The 23,340-nt window shown below is 40.6% G+C and overlaps 1 protein-coding gene across 2 annotated transcripts in view; it reads left to right on the forward strand.

Moving 5' to 3' along the window:
• Window positions 1-20,270, forward strand: part of COLEC12 (collectin subfamily member 12) — a 98,214-nt gene extending 77,944 nt beyond the window's left edge. For both annotated transcript variants that reach the window (XM_082753110.1, XM_082753111.1), the window contains exons 4-10: window positions 5,107-5,205; window positions 7,737-8,783; window positions 10,181-10,669; window positions 11,113-11,249; window positions 12,040-12,149; window positions 13,848-13,993; window positions 15,187-20,270. In XM_082753110.1, the coding sequence (XP_082609236.1) occupies window positions 5,107-5,205; window positions 7,737-8,783; window positions 10,181-10,669; window positions 11,113-11,249; window positions 12,040-12,149; window positions 13,848-13,993; window positions 15,187-15,206 (2,048 nt within the window). In that variant the 3' untranslated portion in view covers window positions 15,207-20,270. The remainder of the gene's footprint in view (window positions 1-5,106; window positions 5,206-7,736; window positions 8,784-10,180; window positions 10,670-11,112; window positions 11,250-12,039; window positions 12,150-13,847; window positions 13,994-15,186) is intronic.
• Window positions 20,271-23,340: the final 3,070 nt, after the last annotated feature.

The following is a 23,340-nucleotide window of genomic DNA, read 5'->3' on the forward strand; positions in this document are numbered from 1 at the left end:
TGTCCTGTGCCGCCAACAGCTGTGCTCGTAGCATAACTGACATCATCTCTGGTCCTTTGCCAGCAAAAGAAAAGGAAATTGTAGAAATAGAAAGGGATAAATACTTATTTGAGAGGATTCACTGGAGTTTTGAGTGGGAAAAAAATGAAAACTGCTTGCTTTAGGTGCAAAATTTAACAAGGGAGATGAGAGAATGTGAAGGACAAATATTCTAACAGGATATATATATTCTTTTTTTACTATAAAGCAGACAGAATGTGGTAAATTAAAATAAATTGTAAAGAAAAGCAGTATAGTTGCTCAGGTATTCTCCTGAAGAATGTGTAAGTGGTTTCTGAAAGTAAGATTCTGAGGATAAAGATTCTTCAGGATTCGAGAAATTGTTCTTGATCTGTGAGGATAAGATTGGTATACTGACTAGGGGAGGACAAACTTAGGCCTTTTGCAGGTATAAATCTGCAGAGCTCTGCTTCCAGTGAGTAAGGATGTGATCTTTCCAGGCTATAACCCAGACACTAAACGCCTGGGATTTAGTGGAATTTTCCTCAAGAGCGTTTTATTACATGGTTGTCAGTTCTGGGGCTTACTAGGAGAATCAGACCTCACTTGGCATCAGAAACAGCACATCAGGTTGCAGGGACCATTGCTCTGCATCTTGCTTTGGCAAGCATTTGCTCCTATATATGTAGGAAGCAATAGCAATAAAGAAACTGTCCAAAAAAAAATCTCTTTGGGAGTTTCTCTTCCTCATTTCAGTCGACAGCTTTCCAGCTTCTTTCTCCATGGGCCTGCAGCACAGTCTTTTCCACAAGCCTTGCTCTCATCTTGAGGCCCCTTCCTTGCTACACTCAGTTCTGGACTTGCTTCTTGCTCTGACTAGTTATTTGTGCCTGACCAGGGACTAGTCTTTCTGTTACAGCCACATTTATTCAGGGTAAGGACAAAATAATTTCCTTGCCCATAGAAATGGGAAAAAGAGTACTGGAACAGGGATAATGCACATCTACACTGACCCTAAGACATCTTGGTAACTGCTCCACCTGAATTCCAAGAGAAAGGCATGCATTGAAAAAAAAGTCCTTTTTGGTCCAAAGAATCCCTTCAGAACCTCCGAAGCAGCAAGCAGACGTATGTCAGGTATTAATTTCACCCTTTGTACCTTGCAGTTTAAGAGCTTTGTGGCCACAGTGCCTAAAGCGCTAATTTGCAGGGAAAACATGAGTTAGACAAAGCCCCAGCTGATGGTATGTATTCAAAGGAATTGCTGCAATATTTTTCTTAGTTGGAAAGGAATTAGGCCTTAAAGGAAGAACAAAACTCAAAATAAAATTTTGTAAAGCTCTTGAACTCTCCCCTCTGCATCAGAGTTTGGCTTGTCTCTTTTATTGCAGTATTACACTGAGAGAAGGAATTCTGCTGGCATCAGGGATTCTTGCAGTCTCTTAGCTAAGTTTCCATTAAATTTGCCTCCCACACTTATGTTTATAAAGCCCCAAACTACTTTTAAAACTTTCATTTCCTACATAGTATTTAGATATCCTTTGTGATTTAAAATGTTAAAACTACTAATCAGTGGATTAAATATGGCAGACAAAAAATAACTCAATGGGAGGCAAAGTCAACATAGAACAAACCTCCAAATTGGTGGTAAAAATTACATAGTAGGTTGGAGAAACCTGAAACCAAAACATGAATTAAATACCCAGGTCTTGAAGGAATAAAAAAAAAAAAAAAAAGAGTTTACTATTCGTTTGGTTTGGAAGAAATATTAAATTATTGTTTTAAAACATTAATAAAGGAATCTGTAATTTTTTAACATACTTTCTTAAATTAAATGTGAAAATACAAAGCTATAATTTTTCTGGCATCAGGCAGTGTCAGGTTAAGGTGAATGGTTTTTCTGTGACTCACTCCATTAAGGGAAGCTACCATGCTCTCAGTTTGAATGTCTGGTAGCTTTCAGTCACTGGTCAGCTTGGTGGTTGGAGGTAATGCCAGGCAGGAAAGGCATTCCCAATAATAGGATGCCCGTCCATGCTACTGCTTTTGAATGCAAGAACACCAAAAGCAGCTTTGACCATGGGCCTGTACTCATTCTCTCCACAGGGCAGTAGCAGGAAGGGCTGCAAGAAGGTAAATAAGCCACAACTTATGCTTGGGGAGAGAGTGTGGGCAGGAGACAGGTCAAGACCCCCAGGACCACAATTTGCTTGACAGTGGAAGCTAAGATCCTGCCCCTGTGCAAAGCAAATACATACAGACTTGCCCTCTGAGGGGAAACAATTAAAATAAATGAAACGGTTTGCCTGATAAAAGCTAATTCTGTACTCAATATCAGTTAATCTGGGTAAGAAATCAGCAGCCTCATGTCATGTAGACAAAAATCACCACCTTGTGAGCAGCCTTCTCTTTGCAGCCTCTCTAAACTAACATCTTCCTGCTAAGCATCATGTCAGCCCCTCCTGCTGCCTGGTCGCCAGATACACAGCAGAATTAAAAGCCCCTACCTTCTGCAAGGTGCTGGGGACTGAAAAACCCTTTAACAGTGATCCTTTGTGGTCTTAGACAAAGTCCAGGCACGGTCTTCCACACATGCTACAGCCAGTTGTCAACAATACCAGTAAGGCGTCTGATTGAATTGCTGCTTCAACAAAATTTGGGGCTGTTTTACACAAAGAACATTCATGCTACAGAACACCTTCAGTCTTTTTAGTGTGGGCTTTTTTTCTTTCTTTTTTTTTTTTTGGCAATGCAAATACCATATGCTGTTGTATCTGCAATTCCATCCACTCTCACCACCTGCCAGTGCAGGCTACTACATATTGATAGGATTTCTACTACTCTCATTTACTTTGGGCTCTTCAGGGGAATACTTTAATGTAAGTTTCCAGTGTTAGATTTCATTCAGCCATGACAACATTCTTGTTGTTATAGGACGGCATAAAGCCTCTGGTTTACAAACTTTAGATCTGAAATACAGGCTGTCACTCACTTGAACTGCAAAAGGAAGTAACTATATTTTCCTGTCATTGCTGTTACATATATTCATTTGCCATCTCCAAGTGTACTGCATAACTGGAGCAAACAGGTGAGTATTACACTGAATTTAATTAACATAGGCAGTCTGACATCGGTAGTCAAGGCAAAGATTCAGCAAAAACATTTGGAGTGGCACTGCTTTTTAAATCCAGATGCTTTCACTGGGTTCTTTGTAAGTGCCCAGAGTGAGCCATGTCCTTCACAGTGACTATCCATAAACAAAGCAGAACATCACAGACTGAACAAGGAGTTGCCTAGAGCTGGCCAGAAAGAAACACTAAGTATGGTCCACGCACTCATCATACATCTATATGATGCACAGGTGCATATGTGCATCAGTGGAGCAGGAGAAGCAACTGAAGGACCTCTGCTGATCTGAGCTCCAGCCTGTAAGACAGTCAGGTAGAACAAAGAGAGGACCAGCTCTGGCTTCATTTAGGAAAAATGGCACAGAGTAATTTGAAAAGTGCCTTTAACAGGCAGAAGAACAGGTGAAACTTTAGTGCTATACTGGGAGGAAAAATTCTTTCTAAAGCAGATGGTATTGAGCAATCATCCCCCTGAAAAAGCAAACCATTATTGTAGCCTGATGGTTAGCAGGACAGCTGCCATCACCTCAAAGACTGAAATCTTCACCTTGACTGTATGTTAGTGCACACATAGAGCTGCTCTTTTACCGGGTGTTGTTAGCAGTATAGAAAGGAGAAGGAAGGTAATTCACTGTAGGATGTTTGGTCACTGAAAATCTTGAGACTTTTTCTCAATCTCAACTCCAATTACCTCAGTAGAGTTACACCAGAGATAATCTTGGTCTGCTGTTTGTCCTGTTGGTTTGGGGAAGCATTAGAAGCCTGCTGTGTATCTGTGGTACCCATAGTCAGAAAAACAAGGGCAAAAGTTAATGAAGAAGGAGCCTATTGAAATGATCCTATTTCATGGCTGCAGATTACCTCACAAACAGAAAGAGTTAGTGGAATCCCCCACCCCACACAGGCCTACAGAATTGGTTTTGCTAAATAAAAATGTGGGAGACACATTCCTTCTGTCTGAAGGGAGGGCTGGCACAATACTGCATGCAGCCTCTCCCAGGGTTGGTACAGATTCGTTCTGCTCCCAGTGTAACCAAAGCGCCAAATAATCAGGGGATGAGAAGTTTCTTCTCTGGTTGTGGTTTGAATGCAAAAGCATGTTAGCATAGGTTTGGTGTGGAAGCTGAAGGGAGCTCCTAGCCTTACAAACACTTCACTACATACTTTTCATCACTAGAAGCCACTCCATTTTTATTTGTTGTATTTGCTCTTTATTTGTTTTTCTTTTCCCATTTCTATATCAATTCCATCAGATCATCAGATTGTCTCAGTGACAAGAAAATGACTCAGACATTACAAAATAAAGAGCTCATCGGCGGAAGCCATAAATCTGCACTTGCTGACTGGCCACCATTTCAATCTTAATGAGTCAGAATGGTTTCAAGACCATTTTGAGTGATCCGTACCATTATCAAGATGTTTAAAAGTTTGTCCCAGCAGTACTTAATAATTATGTCTTCCAACTGCTATCTCAGACCAGAGTTTGCTAGCCAGGAGGCAATTCTTAATGATTAAAAGGCTCAGGAAAGAAAAAAAAAAAAAAAAGTCTCTTCATAGAGAGATGGCTCATAACAAAATAAAAGGAAGCCTTTTCGCATGTCTAAGCCTTTAGCAACCAGTCTATGTTTACCACACAACACTGTGCTTGTAAACATGGAAATACCGTAAAAAGACTTGGTTCATGAGAAAAACTCATGAAGAGGGATTTTCTCATTCATAAGGAAGATTGCTCCTCAGCAAACAAATGCATGGTGACTGTCGTCAGAGTGAAGAACTGGAGGACTGCTGGGTTCCACCAGCAGACAGGAGTTCATCTTCCAGCATTTCACAGAACAGCAGAAGTGTAGTGGCAAGCAAATCAATTTTGAGGCTTTTATTGTGTTTGATGTTAGTGGTGTTCTTCTGGTTTGCTTTATAGTTTACTAGACTTTTTCATAATTGTACTTCTTTCCTTAACATACTGTTCTCTTTTCCCTAGTTGTAGAAAAAATGGACAATGTGACAGGTGGCCTGGAAACATCCCACAGAAGATATACAGAAAAGCTCACAGAGGTGGAGAGTGGTCTGAAGAAATTAGGTAATCTACATGCTATCAAAGCCCCTTTGTATTCTGTCTTTGAGGTGGTCTGCTGGAAGATTGTGGCCAGAAATTTGTCAGAAAAAAACTCTGGCTATGACAAGATACAGCACTTCTATTCCAATTTCTCAAGTACTTGGGAAAACACTTAATAAAATTAAGACCACCTCTACCCAGGACATCATTTTAAGAATACTTTAATATTTATAGTTCCCACTGAAATCACTCTGAAATCATCTATACTTAAATACACACTTAAAAGTTGTCCTCAGGAGAGAGTCTTCTCTGAGTTAGAAATGCAAAATCTAGCAGAAGCTGTTCCACAAAACAAGACATTCTGCATAAAATGAGTATGTTACCTAATTATCTTGATGCTGTTTTAGCCCTTAAGATTCAAAACTCATGGCCATTGTAAGGGGTGCACAAATAGTCATCTATTCAAAAATCTTATGTCTGAGGCAAGTTGATAACTTCCATAAAGTGTGTCTTAATCATCTCAGGGAATTCAAAACACAAAATTGTTATGAGTTCATGTCTCTCAAATGTTACTACAGTTCTCAAATTTCAGGAAGATGGAAAAAGATCATGAGTAAGGATTCTACTCAATATATTTACATTTCTACCTTTCTTATTTGTCTAGAAAAGCAGCAGAGCTGTTTATTAACAACTTATAGGTACATAGAGTTTATAAAATTAGTTTTTATATAAATATTGATATGCACACACGTGTGTGCTTATGGAAATAATTTTTGTTTAGCTTCATAAACCATATATTGAGATATGTAGCTCTTCTAAAATTGACTAACTTGCAGCTTGATTATAATTTTTACATCTTTTTTTCTCAAAAAATAAAATAAAAAAAAAAGCCTGTATTCTGAAGTGCTGTATTCACACTGCATTTACTTCAAAGACACGGGATAATTCAGTGGCATGTAGTTTTGCTGATACATAGAAGTAAACGTTACACCTTAAAGCACATGAAACCTTTTGTGTTTTTTCTTCTGATTAAATTAATCTCAACTTGGAGCACCTTTGATTCAGTTCATCCCAGACATTTTTACACACTGCTGGATGGATGGCCAGTGAGATGTTCAGGACAGTCAGTTCCCAAATAAGTGGACTTGCTATTGAGGAAATTAAAAAAGTTACAGGGCAGTTTTGTGGGTGGCATAAAGGTAAGAGAACTGTAGTAGGGTTAAAGGGATACCAGCATGTGGTAAATGAAAGACAGGCCTTCAGGGATTAGCTGTATGTGGACCTGGCAGTTGTCAGATCTGTGTGAGGAACACGATATAATTTGAGCTGCAACTGAGAGGTAAACATAGAGTCAGAGCTGAGAAGATCCTGGAGCGAGACAAATGGCAGGGAGAGGAACTGTGCTTGGGAACATGTCCATCCATGAAAGGCTCCATAAACACTTCAGACTGAAGTCTCTCTCACAAGTCACCGTTTACTGTTAGCCATCAGGACTCTCACAAACACAGAAGAAAGCTCCATACAGAGCCATATTCATAGTTTATGAAAACCATCCTACCCGCTCTTGGAGACATCGGAAATGACAAACTTCAGGCTGTAATTCATAAATATAGCTATACTTAGATGGGACAAAAATATATGGTCTGTGTGTAGCAGAGGGAAGTGATTGAGGTCAAGAAAGGGAATCTTCCCTCAAAGTGAGTGTTGACTGCTTATTTCTTTGGTTTCTGTGTCCTGGATGATGAGCTGTGCAGCCTCAAAAGCTTAATCACATTCAGACAAGCTCCCAGAAGAATACTGTAGAGCACTGCAAGCAAGAGCTGAGATGTTCCTCAGTGATTAGAGTTTTGCCTTCCTGAAACACAGAACATGAGGAAACAATAACAGCAAAAGAAATGTCATTAGAAGCAATAGTGGTATGTTTGAGAGAGAAAAAAAAAAGGAAATCTATCATATCCTGTCATGTCTGGAGTACCCTGCTGGCAAAGCTTTTGTTTCTAGCCAGACTGTTTTAAAATAGGTATTAGAACTATTTTAAAACTAAACCCAAAATTAAAAAAAAAAAGAAATATATGTACTAAATCACTATGAAGATGCTTCACCTGGCAGAAAAAGGAGGAAGAAAATATGAAGTGCTCGAATTTACTTGTGAGGTTTCAGCAAAAGCCATCTGTGACTTCAAAATATAAACCTTCTGATCCCTCTTTAGTATTTTGAATTCTTTTTACCATTCAGTTTTCATTCAAAATGCAAGCACTGTTTGACTGTATATATTCATCATAGTTTCTAACAGTAGGTTTTCCCATATATGACAATAGAATTGTCATTTTGCTCTCCTCAGCAAGACACAAGGTCTTCGTCTATTTGACTTCTACTCTGTCTAATGACAAAACTTTGTTTAGTGTTTTTTCTTGTCTGGAAAATGTATTGTAGAAGTTCTATTGACAGAACATTGGATAGCCCTACCGTACTTAAAATATATTGTAATTCTTAATACTGTGTTGTAAAAAAATCATCCTAAAGCTTTTTTTTTTTTTTTTTCCCCTGTACAACAGATGACCAAGCTGGACAAAAAGCCATGAATACTAACACTGAACTGTCTAGCTTCAGATCTGACATTCTGGCTCTTCGTCAGCAGCTGCATGACATTGCAGAGAAAACTACCAGAAACAAAGATACACTGGAGAAGCTGCAAGAGTCTGGAAATGTTCTAGATGATAGACAGAGCCAAATGAGAAGTGCCTTAGATAGTAACTCTTTCATGATCATCAGTGTCAATAAGACTCTTCAGGCATATACTGGCTATATCAACAATCTTCAACAAGACACAAGTGATATCCAAACAAATTTGCAAAACCAAGTGCATTCTCATAATGTGGTCATCATGAACCTCAACAACTTAAACCTGACACAAATACAGCAAAGAAATCTTATCAGTGTCCTTCAGAAGTCAATGGAAGATACGAGTTTGGCTATTCTAAGAATAAAGAATGACTTTCAAAATCTACAGCAGGTTGTCCTTCAGGCCCGGAAGGACAATGACTGGCTTAAGGAAAAAATACAAAATTTACAGACTTTGGCTGCCAACAACTCAGCATTGGCAAAAGCTAACAATGATACACTTGAAGACATGAACAATCAGCTCAGCTCTTTTAGTGGACAAATGGAAAACATCACCACAATTGCCCAAGCCAACGAACAAAATCTGAAGGATCTCCAGGAACAGCATAAAGAATATGAAAACAGAACTGCTGCCAAATTCAACCAGCTAGAAGAGAGGCTCCAGGTCTTTGAGACTGACATAGTTAGCATCATTAGTAACATCAGCTACACTGCTCACCATCTACGGACACTGACTAGCAATCTCAATGAGGTCAGGACAACTTGTACAGACACCTTAAGTAAACATTCAGATGAGCTGATTTTTATGAACAGCACACTAGCCAATATTCGTTTAGACTCTGCATCTCTGAAGATGCAACAGGATTTGATGAGGTCAAGGTTAGATATTGAAGTTGCCAATTTGTCGGTAATCATGGAAGAAATGAAGCTGGTAGATTCCAAACACGGCCAGCTCATCAAGAACTTCACTATCCTACAAGGTATGCAGGTTCTCTAGTGATGCCCATAACAGTCTTTGATGAATTCCTATTTGCAATACAGTAGTTCTGTGGAAGTTAGTGCATGTTGGTACACAGTCCTGGGGTTTTCCATTGTCTAATACTAAATTTTGGAAATGTATATGTAGCCTGAATTTTCCTTACTAATTTTCCTATGACTTCTTTACATGCCTAGAATGGGGATGTTATGAAAGAAGGTTCTGACTTAGCAAAATTTTTTTCTGACTGACTACATGGATCTGCTTTTCATTTAGTTTCTAAAATAAGCTAGTGAAGGTGTGGAACCTCAAAAAACCAATCCCTGCTAAGGAGGAAATGGCTTAAAAATATATATTGGACTATTCCCAGAAAGGTCCACCCTTACTGAAAAACAAGTTGCTATTTTACTTTAAGCCAGTTTTTAGTCTGCCAGAAAACATCCTACTTTGCTTAGTTTTTAATCCTGGGATACTTTATTTTCTTCAGAAAGAAATAGCATCAAGTTTAGGAGGTTTCTCCCAGCTAAATGAAAAGATTGCTCATATTGCCAACCTGATGGGAACCAGCCAGGCTTAAAATTCTAATCATAAACAAAAATTTGTTGTTCCAAATAGACTACGCCTGAATTAGAGCCAAGATTGCAAGTTAGTAACCTTAAGCTTTTTCATTTAAACCAGGTCTAAATGACTCTAGTTGAAGAATTTTGAATCTTTTTAAATGATGTTGAAAATATGTATATATATGCAAAGTATTTACTCATCCATGAATAGAATCCAGAATTATTGTTTATAAATGAAAAACTGCCACAATATTACTATTTCCTACCATGTATTGTTCTGTTTCCTGTTATAACCTAACACCTAATGAATTGTACTGGCCTTTCCCATAGTTGTCCTATTGCACACTTTCCACCTTTTTTGTCTCTTTTTGACAACCCATTATTGACAGAGTAAGAAAGAAGGCATTACAGGAGTGATGTTGTAGTCCTGTAGTCTAAGAGAAGAATGAGGAAAAAGGAGTGTAGAGGAATGGGAGAATGGGAGCATCAACACACAGTACTGCATGAATAACCAGCACAGACCATGTGTTGTAGGGATTGGTACCTCAGCTGGTCACCTGGGGCATCATGGCACTGTCCAGTTCACAGGACAAGGTGCATCAGATGATTTTCCTCTGAATCTTGTATTTCATGTAGGCTTAGGAAAGAGAAATTGCGTATAATGCCTGAGAAGCAGATGTATTTTTACAACTACTGTTCAAAGTAGATGTTAGCATAGTTTTCACAGTGCTGCATGTCCAGTGTTGCTGGTCTGAGGTATTATATCAAACAAGGCCCCCGAATGGTGTTTTTGTTTTGTTGTCTGTTTGTATCCCCACTTTGACTGCTTACATTATTTCAGGCCCTCCTGGTCCAAGGGGACCTAAAGGTGACAGAGGCCCACAAGGTCCTCTTGGCCCTGCTGGCCTAAAAGGACAAAAAGGAGAAAAAGGAGAGCCTGGACCACCAGGACCTGCAGGTGAAAAGGGTCCACCTGGGCCAATTGGGCCACCAGGAGAAAAAGGAGGGAAAGGTTCAAGAGGATCACCGGGCTCCAAAGGTCAGAGAGGTTCTCCTGGCAAGACGGGTCTGCCTGGACCAAGCGGGGACCCAGGACCACCAGGACCACAAGGCAAAGATGGTCCACCTGGGCCACAAGGCCCACCAGGATTTCAAGGCCTCCAAGGAACTGTGGGAGAGCCAGGAGTACCAGGACCTCGAGGACTACCTGGGCTACCTGGAGTCCCTGGGCTGCCTGGTCCAAAGGGCCCACCTGGCCCACCAGGGCCACCAGGTCCTGGGATGCCAATGGCACTACAGAGTGAACCTACATCGGTGCCTGAGGCTAATGGTAAGCTATCGAAACACTGCATGCATATTTTACTGAGATCCGAATATATCTAGCAGAGGGTGGACACCAGAGTTAGTGGTTCAAATAACCTCTGCTACATTAGACTTAATCTTTGAGATTCATCATAAGGAGCCCTGTCAAATGAAGCTATGCTTGTTGATCTTCATAGGCGTGACCTGAATCTGATTTAAGTTAATATTTACAGCTAAAGAAAAATCAGTTGTATGAGTAATAAATAATTGCCTTGGCCACACAGTTTAACCTTGATTTCACAGTGTCAGGACCTTGTTAAATAAATTCTCAAATGATATCTAAGTATTTTATATGGCAGCACATTGTAGATGGGTGTGGGATCCTCCATTTATTATCGGCCAAATGCAGAAAATTACCACTGGCTCATTGATTTCAGTAACTGGTTTAACACAGAAAAATTCACATCATAGGTTGTTCTCCTCATTGGAAGAACTATACAGAAAAGTGCTACTACATTTCAAATGAAAGAGAAATCTTCGAAGAGGCAAAGTTATTCTGTGAAGAGAGGGCATCACACTTGGTTATTATAAACAACAAAGAAGAACAGGTAACTAGGTTTTGGTTTTGTTTCTCGAGGAGAGTCTGAGATTTAACAGGTGGAAGCCACAGGGCAAGTGGGAAGCTGAAAGTGTCATGAATTCATATAGTGAAGGAGACGCGGTGGTTGACTCCAGTTAGCATTTTATCCACCTTCTGCCTGCTCAGCAGCTATTCCATGTACAGGACAGCATGAGCAGAGCAACTCATGCTGATGGTTGTGGGCACAGAGCACACAGAAAGGCTGGTGAGAATTGGAGTTTTGAACCTTTGGAGATGCAGTCCAGTTTGGCTTGCGTATTATCCAAAATTGGGGGGTAAGGTCTGCAGTGTTGAAAATCATTTATTTTTAAATTTCCTTTAAATATATGCAGCCTAAGACTTCTGTGACACAAGTGTTTTAACTATATAAATCTAGCTGTACTTTTAGTACCGTTCAACATAATTATTCAGTGGTTATGTGGCAGTGGGAATGTCAAGATACAATTGCTTACTGTCTGGGGTTTTTGGTGTTTTTGTTTGTTTTTTTTTTTTTTTTCAATTTATAGCCATAAGAAGTTGGCTGTGACTTTATGTCAATCTAATTTTGATGACTAGCCCTCTCTACTGCACCTGCAGGTAGCAGTATGGATTCTAGGCAGGGGGTCACAAGGCAAACTCCTAAAACCTATCTTCAGCTTATAAAAATTCCTCTGGCCATTCCTTGTCTGACAGCAAAGATGCTCATGAAGCCAGAGTATCTTACTAGCTCCAAAGACTGTTGTGTTTGCATGTTATGGACTAAGATCTTCCTTCCACAGCAATGGATAAAAAGGCAGATTGCAGGGAAAGGCAGCTTCTGGATTGGACTTACAGATTCAGAGAAGGAAAATGAATGGAGATGGGTGGATGGATCCTTACCAGATTACACGTACGTAAATAAAAACAATAGTGTTTATTTTCTGCAGATGCTACCACTCTTGCTGACACTTCTGAAAACAGCATCTAGAAATTATCCAATGGATCCAGAGTTTTGTAGATGCCAATGAAATAATTCTTCACTGAGGGTGCTGTTGAACTGTTTTTTTTTTCTCTCTGCCTTCTTCATGCACACAGCTTTATTTCCTTGCCAGGAGGAAAACTGAACACTGAATGAAAGAATCACATAACTACACACACAGTGTTTCTTGCCAAAACATTTGCTCCTGACTTTTATTACAAAGTTGAGATGGAAAGCACAGACTTTTTTCTGTCTTGGTTTGATTTTTCCTTATTTGCATTACAACTGGCTATAAATAGAGTGCTCGTTCTGATAAAAAATGACCAGCTTTCAGATAAAGCCCAAATCCAAGTGGAAAGCATTAAACATAAGGAAAATGCATGAAATTAGGGTGTCTAAGCTTTGGCCAGCTGAGGACTGAATTGGCAGCTCTCCAGGAATCCTAGGGCTACACCTAATTTGTCCTAAATGGAACAGATTGCAACCACCCAAATTTTTAATACCGAGGAGCGGACTGAAGAGTTTACAGATCTGAGCATGCTGTGCAGCAGAAAAACAGGCTCAGTCAGTCAGATGTTACGAAATGATTAGCTGTGATTTCATTGGTGTTCATTTTGATGAGAAACATGGAAAAAGTCAGATGCATTTCAAATGAGACATAATATTTTTCCCTTTTTCTCCCTCCCTGTTTTCATTTTTCTTCCTCTTTATGGCAGCACTGTGCCCAATTTCCACTTCAGCCACTGCTTTCAACAGATTTCCACCACCCCATGGTTTTAGGTGCCCTGTAATAAACTCAGAGCTGTCAGTTACTGATTTTCAAAGTATTTCATTATTTCTGGAAAGCCATGTGTCCTCCCAGGTGCCTGGTAAGACACTGTGTGTCAGGCAGGCGTGTTTTCTAGCTGAGCATGGACCATATCAGCCAGCAATCACAAGCTCCAGTCAATAACCTGTTCCTTCAGGAAAATGGAGTTTTTAAGTCCCAAGGCTGGAAGTGTTTCTCACTTGTCAAACAAAAACAGGATGAGGAAACACTTGCTGTAAGCTCTTTACATGCTGAGTTAAGTTTCACCATCAAGGCTAATAATCTCAAAAGACATGTGGATACATATTTTGTACATTCCTTATAGGCTCAAAAGTTCACTTCCTGTCGAAACACCAATCCGTAAAACAAATAAACTCTAGCTGTGCCTTCTGAGAGGCCCGTCTCGGTGTAGACATTGAAGAAGGCACTGTGCTGCCATGGTTTGCAGTGCTAGCAAGCTGCCGGCTCGTCGCAGTACCGTCTGCTGGCAGGAATGAAGTGCACAGACTTTGCAGGTTTGGAACGATGCACACGGAGCACAGAGCACACTCCCACTGTATGTGCATGTACATTCAGAAACTAAAATAAAGTTCATCAGTCTAATTTTAGGTCTTTGAGTTTTGGCAGCCCGAGGCCGAATAGATTCCCTTCTCTGTTATACATCTGTTTTCCATTTCCAACAAGAGCCATGTATTGTTTGTCTCAACGTGTATTTCCCGTTCGGAACAGATCTCATGATGTTTTTGTTAATTTCTTGTGGTTGAAAAACTGTCATGTGTGCTGCGTTGTGCAATAATATCTATTGCTTTTTTTGTTGAAAGAAACTGGAAAAATGGGCAACCTGATAACTGGAGCCATGGGCATGGGCCAGGGGAAGATTGTGCCGGGTTAATCTATGCTGGGCTCTGGAATGACTTCTACTGTGAAGATGTTAACAATTTCATTTGTGAAAAAGACATGGACAAAGGTAAGTCAGGCACTTGGTTTGGTTATTTCACCCTACTGACAGCCGAATTCAAGTAAATTTTGCACAGGTAGTGGGGACATGATCCAGCCATAAAGCTAGTTGCAATGGCAGTGCTAAGACTTTGTGTAAAATGGATGATGGATTGATCACACTCTGGAAAAGCAGCCTCCAGACTGAGCGCAGGCATGACATGTTCTATATCTTGGCCATCTCCTGCAGACTTGAAATGTGCCTAAAATTTCAGGCATGATTTGGCACATGTGTTCCAGACCCTGGCCACAATGGGAGCTGTTTTTATAAACTCAGCAGCTAAGCAGGGGGGAAAGCTGGCCATTAGGGTGGCCCAGAAACCAGCCTTCAAAAAACAAATAGACTCTGTTTTGAGAGTTTGTGCAATACAAGGCACTTGGTGACTGCTAAGGAGGTCTTAAAATTCCCACCAGCAATGCTGCCAAGAGATGTCCTATAGTGCAAGGAGGCTGGGTCCATTTGCCATGCAACTGCTCTGTTGCAAATAATGGCAGTTGAAGTGGAGGGCTCATAAACGGACAACATGTCCAAGCAGTCACCCAGGTGGTTTCCACAGGGGTTCTCTTTCTGGGTGTGCAGGCACTTCTGCAAACGGCAGAGTGCAGGTGGTTCACGTGGCTTCTTAGAGCCCAGCCCTGCCATCACAGAGCAAGGTGGTAGCCGTGTTCATGGTGGTGCTCTGCTTAGATGTTATCGCCTACATACAGCCTGGTGTAGCATTGCTTTGCCAAGAGTGCCTGGCTGCTCTGGTTGCAAACGTGTAGGCTGAATTTCAGAGAAGGTAGATGGAAATGTCAGCTACTGCCAAAAATACATCCCATCTACAAAAACATCCCCTTAAAGCAAAGCAAAACAAAACAAAGTGCTGAACAAGCTTTGTCTGTGTATAACCCTGTTCTAGTGTCCAGAGTGAAGGACTGTATGTAAGTGACAACATAATGTGCCCTCATCTTCCTACATACATTTGTTATTTTAGCAAAGCTTCATAGTTTACAAATATTTATCCACCAGGATTTACATATACTGCATATGAATCCACTTAAATTTTTAACATACCTTGATCTCAGTAAGCTTTCTTTTTGGAAATGTGTTTAATCTTCACAAGCCTTTTATGTGATGATTTTCTTTTTCTGTTTGTTTTTCTTTTTTCTCTCATCCTGTAGGGCAAATAGTTGGAGTGTAACAGGCTGTGACTTTACAGATACCTACATATTATGGAAATTTACTTCAAGAAAAAGAAAATCCGGGGAGAGAGCAACATTGCCTACAAAAATTCAAAACAAAAAAAAAAACAAACAAAAGCAAGCACTGAAAACTGGTTTAAATGCATAAAGGAATTCAGCAGCAACTCTTCTTCAGCATCCTACAATTGTTTGAGGCCTTTCTACCCACAGCATCAGGAAATACTGTTGGACTAATATTGTTCTAGATTTTCTTCCCAACCAGTAACCACATACATAAGCAACTTTTGTCTTCTGGAAGAAGACATTCTGTCAATCTGAGTAAGACTGTTGGCCACTCATCTATAGAAAAAAACATAAAACAACTGTGTACACAGTGTGTTTCATTTGCTAAAATCCCAAATGTAGGAAAATTATACAGATACACGAATATATAGATTTATATAAATATATATATATAGTCCAACTCTTATCAATAATATGGAATATACTTTTAAGAGCTTTTAAAACTTTGTATTTTTGTACAAAATATTTGCTTTTTACAATTGTTCTCTTTTTTACTGACTTTTTTTTTTTTTAATAAATATAGTGCACAGGGGCCAAAGAAAAAAAAAAATAAGGTACTAATAAATCATTAAGGTTTGCTACCAGGCCTAGTTCAGCTATAGAGAAATATTTTTCCAGTTAGAAATATTTGTACTTTCCCAGATGACTTGTTCTGGATAAATAACTTTTTAAACAGATTTTAGGTAGTGTTTTTCTTATTTTACGCAATCTAGTCTGCGTGTGTAACAATTGAGTTGACTAAGGACTAGATACTCATTGTAGCTCTGATTTCAGCCAGTGTTCCATCAGGGTTCTCCGCAAAGACCATGTTAATAAAAGTTTTTTCCTTCCTTCTTTCTTGCCTTCCTGCCTAGCTGTCAGCCTTCTTCCACTCATGAGGAAATGCCACAGAAGTTGAAATGTTTTCATTCCTTCTTCCTGTTTGTGAGGAATCCTGCCCTAATAGGTGCTACCCACATTGTAAGTCAAGCCCAGGGGACAGATTCTATGGAAACAGAAACAAAAGAGCTGCACATACTAAATCAAATATGTTTCTTTTCAAGACAGATTTCAAAATTTGGTAATAAAAACATGCCATACTCAGAGAAGTCTTGCATTTCTCCAAAATACTTTGTAAAGTGATCTCTCTATTTTCTTGGACCAGTACTTCTCTCCCAAACAAACTGGAAAATAAAATATGCTACAAACAGAAAGCAGTGTGGCTAAATGAGATGATATCATCAACCAGACAGTTTCCTCCACAGTCCCATGAGCCGTTGTCTAGGCAGCAGTGCTGCTTATCAGGAATTAAACAAATTAGCGACCCGTTGAAGTTCATTAGCAGAAACCCTGGTTTTGGTTCACAGTTTTTATACTCTTCATATGGCCACACTCTGTACCACAAGGGAAGTTGTTTTGGCTTCTTCTGCTGGAGAGCTGTTTTTCCTTTGCCTCCTGACCTGCCATTTACCTTGGCTGAATGCAGATGAGGTTGTTGAAATACTCCAGCTCTGTTGGAAAGAGACAAGGTTTTGTACTTCAGATTTTCAAATATTGCTCCTAAGAACATCCAATTAAAGGTTGCTGCTTTCCGAAATCCCACACTCCCTCCAGTGTTCATTTTTTGGGGGATGAGGGTGGGGAGAGAATGACTTTTAAAGTACAATTTACTTAAAGAAAATGCACAAAATATTACATTTGGGAATCTGTCCTGTGGCATATGCTAGATGTGAGACAGGAACAAAATGAAAATTGCACATATTTAATTAAAAGCGAAAGGTCTTTGTATTGCAGCTACACAGACCATGTGTCTCCATCTTGGAGGCAGAGCCTTTCTTGAGATGCACTGCTTTTCCTGAGGCTTTTCTGTTGGCTTTCTCATCACATTTCATGCCAAACGCCCTGTCATGTTGGCCCTAGGAGCTGTATGTAGATGCATGCTGTAGTGTTTACCTATATATTGTACATTGTCTATGGAGATTATGTTAAGCTGCTATTTTTGGATAACGAGGTACAAAACTATTGCTTTGCATGCTCAGATAGCTTCACAAACCATGGGGAATGAAGCTTTCCAGAGCAACACTGGATTAGAGGAGCACCTCCATCTTCATTATGGATGTCAGTGTATTTAGGTAAAATAAGCCCATCTGAGCATCTACCATATTAGATAAAGCTCTTTATGCTTTTTGCTGATGTGATGAACCTATATCCACCCAAGAAGTTCACAACAAACCTCTGTGTAAGTCCCAGATACACTGTTTTCTCGCCCTGATACCATCCTTCTCTTCCTTGAGCAATAGGGGTGATGGTACATTTCAAGGTAGGGTAATCCAAGAGTCAGCTTGTGCCCTCCACTCCCTCTAAAGCGGTTTTCCGTGCAGTGACGATCAACACTGTAAGGTTACAGGAATGGCTGTTCATCAGCCAGAGCTGCTTAGCTAGTTGAAATCTAGCACAGCAGCTAAGCTAAATCACAGGCAGTTGGGTGGTCTTAGCATGGAAATACCCATTGAACTAGGACAATTTAAAGATGCAACATGTTTATAAATTAAATACTTATTTCAAAGTGAATTTCAATGCTGGGTTGTAATTATCTGTAATAATGCTCTAATTACCCACCTCTAACTGAGAAACAAAATGTGCCTGCTCTAAACCCTCTGTGTATTTGAAGCAAAGACTGTAGCTGTTAGTCAAAACTGGCTGGAGATGGATGCCACATTTGCATGCCTAGTGTATTCAGTCATCCTTAAAATCTGGCTTGAGCAGCCAGGAGGGCTGAGACAGACCATCCTTCTGACCTGGTGATCCTGCAAGGGGGAAATGGAGGTGTCAAATGGCAATGAAGGCTGAAATCACTGGGAGAACTGGGAGAGCGTTAAGGCAGCTCAAGAACCTGTCACAGACAGAAGAGATTGGCAAGGATGCAAGCAGGACACTAGAAAGGGCCAAGAAATTGTCATGAAAGTCAGAGCTGCCACATGGGGTCTGGAAAACATCCCTGTTAAATCTGCTTTCTGTATGGTCTGAGTGATAGCGCAGGTTGTATGGAAAGTTTTAAGTGATAGGAAATCATTTTGTCCCAGCTAGAGTTTTGGCTTTCCTCCTTAGGTGCGAGTACTGTAACTTGGCATACTGAGTACACATTTCCATCGTTCTTTTTCTCATTTTACATCGAACTAAATGCAAGTTCATATCCCCTGGCAAGCACTCTGAGCGTTGCAGGAAAGGGAGAGGAAGGCAGAGGGGGTGCAAAATCATTTGTGATTTACATCCAGTGCTGGATCTCTTAAGTCCATTCCTGACATTTCATTAATTTATTTTGAATCACCTTCAGCTGATTGGAGCTTATACATCTCGGAATTTTCATCCTCTTCGATGTCTATAAATAACACCTGCAGTTGTTCCAATAAAGAAAGCACTGAGTGGAAATGTAGAACCGAATGTTGTTTACTCCTGCACGTGCTTTTGTAACCAAGAGACACATGGAGAGCTGTGTCTACAAACAGCCAGAAGCATTCATAGGCATTAAAAATCAAATTGGTGACCATTATTCGAATTAAAGCCTTTCTTCTCACTTACACCTTCCTGGTTCCAAGCATGACTGTGGCTATTTTATCCTTTAGTTGCAGTTTTAGTGCATTGCTCCTGCAGTACATTAGATGCTAAAGACTTGGTTTTGAAGCTGAACAAGGCAAAATGCATCTAAGCTCCCTCTGGCTGTTCCCTGTCCTGATGGAAGAAGGCAACAAGAAGGGCCCCTTGTCCTTGATCGAGCAGGATCAGACCGTAGATGAGCCATTATCGGGTCTGCTTTAAACAGGCTGTTTGTAACAGCTAATCTGATCCTGCTACTTCCCTCTCTCTCAAGCGGCTGACCTCCTCTTTTAATTTTCTGTTCTTGGCAGATGGCTCCTCTGTTTTTAGCAAGTAGCAGGAATTGGTTTCTGCTCACTGGCAAGGAGAGGAGCTGGTTGGAGCGCGGATGCTGGCTGTCAAAGGAAACAGCTCCGCAGCCAGTAGGGGAAAGGCTGCTGAGGAGGCTGAGCTGATCCTCTTGTGAGAAAACAAAACCGCTTTTCCCCAGAGCAGCTTCCTTGGTTAGAAGCACAGCATCTCAGGCAGATGCAGGATCCAAAGGGAACAAAATGTCTCCGGCCCCAGCCTCCAGATTTTCTTTGCTTTTCTTCCCACCCCCATTCTGCTGAGGTCTCCGTGCACCTGGGGATGTTTGCTCCTCTGTGGACACCAGGCTGCACCAGGAGCAGGATGTGTCAGCATCCAAGCTTACTCCTAATCTGCTGGTAAGGAGCAGCAGTGGGACACAGCCACCTTCACCTGGCACTGCCTCAAGGCCAGGATATACAACAGCCCAGGCTGGAAGGGACCTGTCCAACCACATCTTGAAAACCTCCAGTGATGGGGACTCTACCACATCCCTGGAGAGGTTGTTCCAGTGATTGATTGTTCTCTCTGGGAAAAAAATCTTTTTTATATCAAGAAACCTCTCCAACTTGTACTCTTCATGTGGCTCCTTGAGAGGAAAGGGCCTCCATCCCCTTTCTAGCCACTCTTTGAGTACTGGAAAACCATGGTGGGGTCACTGCTGAGCCTTCACAGAAAGAGAATAACAGTGGGACAACTCGCTTCACCCATGGCCCAGCTAGGAGTGAGACAAGGAGGCAGTCATACAGCTCCTGGTGTGTACCCAATGTTCACTCAAAGGTCATTTGGGTGTTTATAGGCCAAAAAGCGTTGTGCCTGACAGACAGGATCCTTGTTCCCTAGAAACTAGGCCTTCCTAAAGCCAGAGTCTATTTGTTCATTTATCATCTCCACCTCCTTTTTTTTCCATGTTGTTTAATAAATAAAGAAATAAATAAAATACTTGGCTAAATTTTTTTGAAAGTTCTCATGTGTTTCCTTTCTTAGGATGGAATACATTTGTTTGTTCTTTCCATCTGGCTCAGAGATGAAAAAAAAAACATTCTTTGATTTCTTTTTCAAAATAAACTCTGTGTAGTGCTCCAAAATTTGTGTCAAGATTTTTTTTTTCTTTTTTAATATCAGAACAATAAGGATGAATCACTAGGCAAATAATGCTCTTTCTGGAGAATATTTTGCATGTGGATAGGATTTTCTTATCCAAAGGGCTTCCCAGAGGCATGTAAGTATTGCCACCCTTGTTCTGTGACCGAGGGAAGAAGATTTTCAAGCAGTCAATTCATTTTGATATCTTGGTTTGGGGAGTCTGTTTCCATATGCTGGGGAGGTGATTTCTAAAGGCAATTTCTCCGATGAAACCAATATGGGCATAGAGCACATTAATTTTCACACACCTCAATTGAGAGGAAGGGGTTTAATGCTAAATTAGTCAAAGAGGCATCGCTCCCACATCACCATGCATATGGGAGGCTTCCGTTTCTGCTCTTGTTTTGGAGAGCAGACCTCAGTGTGATCCCAGCAGAGCAGCATCAGCCCAGCAGAGAGCAATGCCTTGCAGGGATAAGATGGCTCTAAATTACCAAGAGACCCCTTGATCACAGGAAAGCAGGTTAAGGGACTGCTGAGACTACTGACTCCTCTGCAGACCAACATCAATAACTCATCCAGAAAATGTGACAAGTCCTATTTTAAAAATAATTGGGGGGTGAGGTTTTTCTTTGCCCCTCTAATACTTTTGGCTGCTCTTCAAAAGCTTTATTAGGAACCTTCTTTTAATAGCCAGCGTGAATGCAATTATGTCCAGTTTAGACACATTTGTTCTTGTTCCAGCGTTGTCCTTTAACTTAAATAGCTTCTCTCCTGGGACTACCATGCAATTGTAGTGGTCAGTCTGGAGCCATTCATCTTGGGATGCAGCAAGGGGTGGTTGGGAACGAACACGTCCTCCTGAGCAACCCGGGAGCCCTGATGACAGAACCTGGCGCTGATTCCACCACCCAGACCCAAGAGGGATTATCTGAGGACATGTCACACTTCTCACTGAGGGGTGGAAGTTTTCGTGCTCTTGTCTTGTTGGTAATGCTAGAGGATAGAGAGCAGCAAAATGGGAGCAGGGGATGGTCTCCTGCTGAACTGGAGCAGATTAGAAGTACCCGTGTTTTGTTTTGTTTTGTTTTTAACAAGATAATGACATTTTATAAAGCGTTTGAAAAATTTATCAGTCTGAGCTTCAGAGCACTTACTCTGGTTATACACCAGAGCAGAATTCAGGTTTAGGTCATACTTTGGCCCTTGATGTTAAAGGGATTAAAATCTCCAGTTGAGAGTTTAACAGGATTCTCCTGGTTAGCTTCTCTGATCTATCTGTCTTGCCGAGGCACAAATCCGAGGCTCAGACATCTGCGTGGTTCCAGGCAGCGAGAGTTGCTTCCAAACGCCCTGCGTTTGCAGTCATGCTCTTGCCAGCCTTGCCAGAGGTCCTACTGGTGGAAGCTGCACATCTGAAATGCGACTTTGGAAGAAGTTTGTTCGGGAATCCCTCTCATTCAGAAGTCTGGGCATATTGCAGATGACATTTCCTTAATTCCAGCTCTATTACCCACATTCATATAAAACAGATGATGAATTATTGTTCTGAATAGTAACAATGTATTTCTGTCCTTTTTTTTTTTTTTTTTTTTTTTTTTGTGTGTGTGTGTGTGTGTGTCAGAATAAAAGCCTGGAGGTGGAAATTGGACAAAACATCTTTGGCATTGCAGTGTCCCACTGCAGCAAGCAAATAATGTTCCTGGATTAATGCCTGTGAGAACAGCACGAACAGCAGGGAACATCTGAACAGCAGACAGCTTAGTGCTATCTGCTCATGGAAGCAAACTTAACTCCAGGTACAGCCTTATTGCAAAAATAAAACTGCCAGAGATGAGGGAAAAAAGTTAAAGAGAGAAGAGTTAAAGACAGAAACGGAACAGAGGAAAACAGAAAGAGACAGAAAAGAGAAATAGCTGGAGAATGACTGAGGCATAAAACAAACCCAAATGTTCTCATAGTGGTTTCTAGTAAGATCAACCACAGAGGAGTTCTCTTCTCAGAAACAATATAACCGGGCATTGTCATGGTTCTCATAATTCCCATTCTCGGCTGGGAAAAGAAAACACCCTTGCCTTGCGAGAGAAGCATGTCATTCAGTTGGTGCCCGAAGTCATGCACTACTTTCCCAGCACAAACAAAAATTCCTGTTGGCTCCAAGTCCCCAAGGAGCTGGGTTGGGACTTTTGTTTTGGTGGTTGGTTGTTTTTTTCCTACGCGTCCTTTTTCCTCCTACACTAGTTTTGAAACACAGACTATTTTCTAGTTTTCCAGCTGAATTAGAAGTATAGAGCTAGGCTTTGGAAGAAAGATTAAAGCAAGAATATACAGCAGGTCTCCAAGCAACAAAACAATGTGTGCAGTGGGAAATAGGTCCACAATGGTATTTGGACCCATAACTCCTATTTTAGTACCAAACTCTCATTGGTATCTGCATTTGAACAGGTGCATTTAATGAACAGTCAAACATGCGTCTTTAATAATGGTAATAAACAGCAGTATAAATGCACAGATGTTGAAAAAGGGGAATTACTGAAACATAAAGAAGGTACTTTGGCTTTGAAAAACAGATAGCTGATTGTTGAATGGAAAAGCAGGGACAGTTCAACTTGAAATGTCCGAAAGCTTTTCTTGGGTAAGGATTTTAAGTGTGTCATTTTTAAATGAGCGACCACCAGCTTTTCCCAATTTCTAATTTCAAGGAGCAAAACTTGGAGCCCTCAGGTGAGTCTCAGCAGTCACCAGCTGGTGATATCAAGCAAAAAGCTAATGCCAAATGCAGCTAAGACCTGTGTATTGCATTTTATCTAGCTTAGCCATGTTAGGAGTGGAAAGTTGGTCAAAAGTCCTGATCAGAGCTGTTGAACAGCTGAAATCAACTCTTTCTTTCTGTGTGTTGTGCAACGTTAAATCAGGGAGAAAACATTTTAAGCATTGTTCCACTCAAGTATCACTGGGAGCACTTTATTTATTTTGCAGACATCACCACGAGGTTTCCCAGTCTGCATTTATCTGGCATTTTACATATGAGAAGTCTAAAAATAAAATAAAACAAGAAAAGAA

The sequence above is a fragment of the Aythya marila genome (assembly GCF_965140915.1).
Source record: "Aythya marila genome assembly, chromosome: 2".
NCBI classification, from domain to species: Eukaryota; Metazoa; Chordata; class Aves; order Anseriformes; family Anatidae; genus Aythya; species Aythya marila.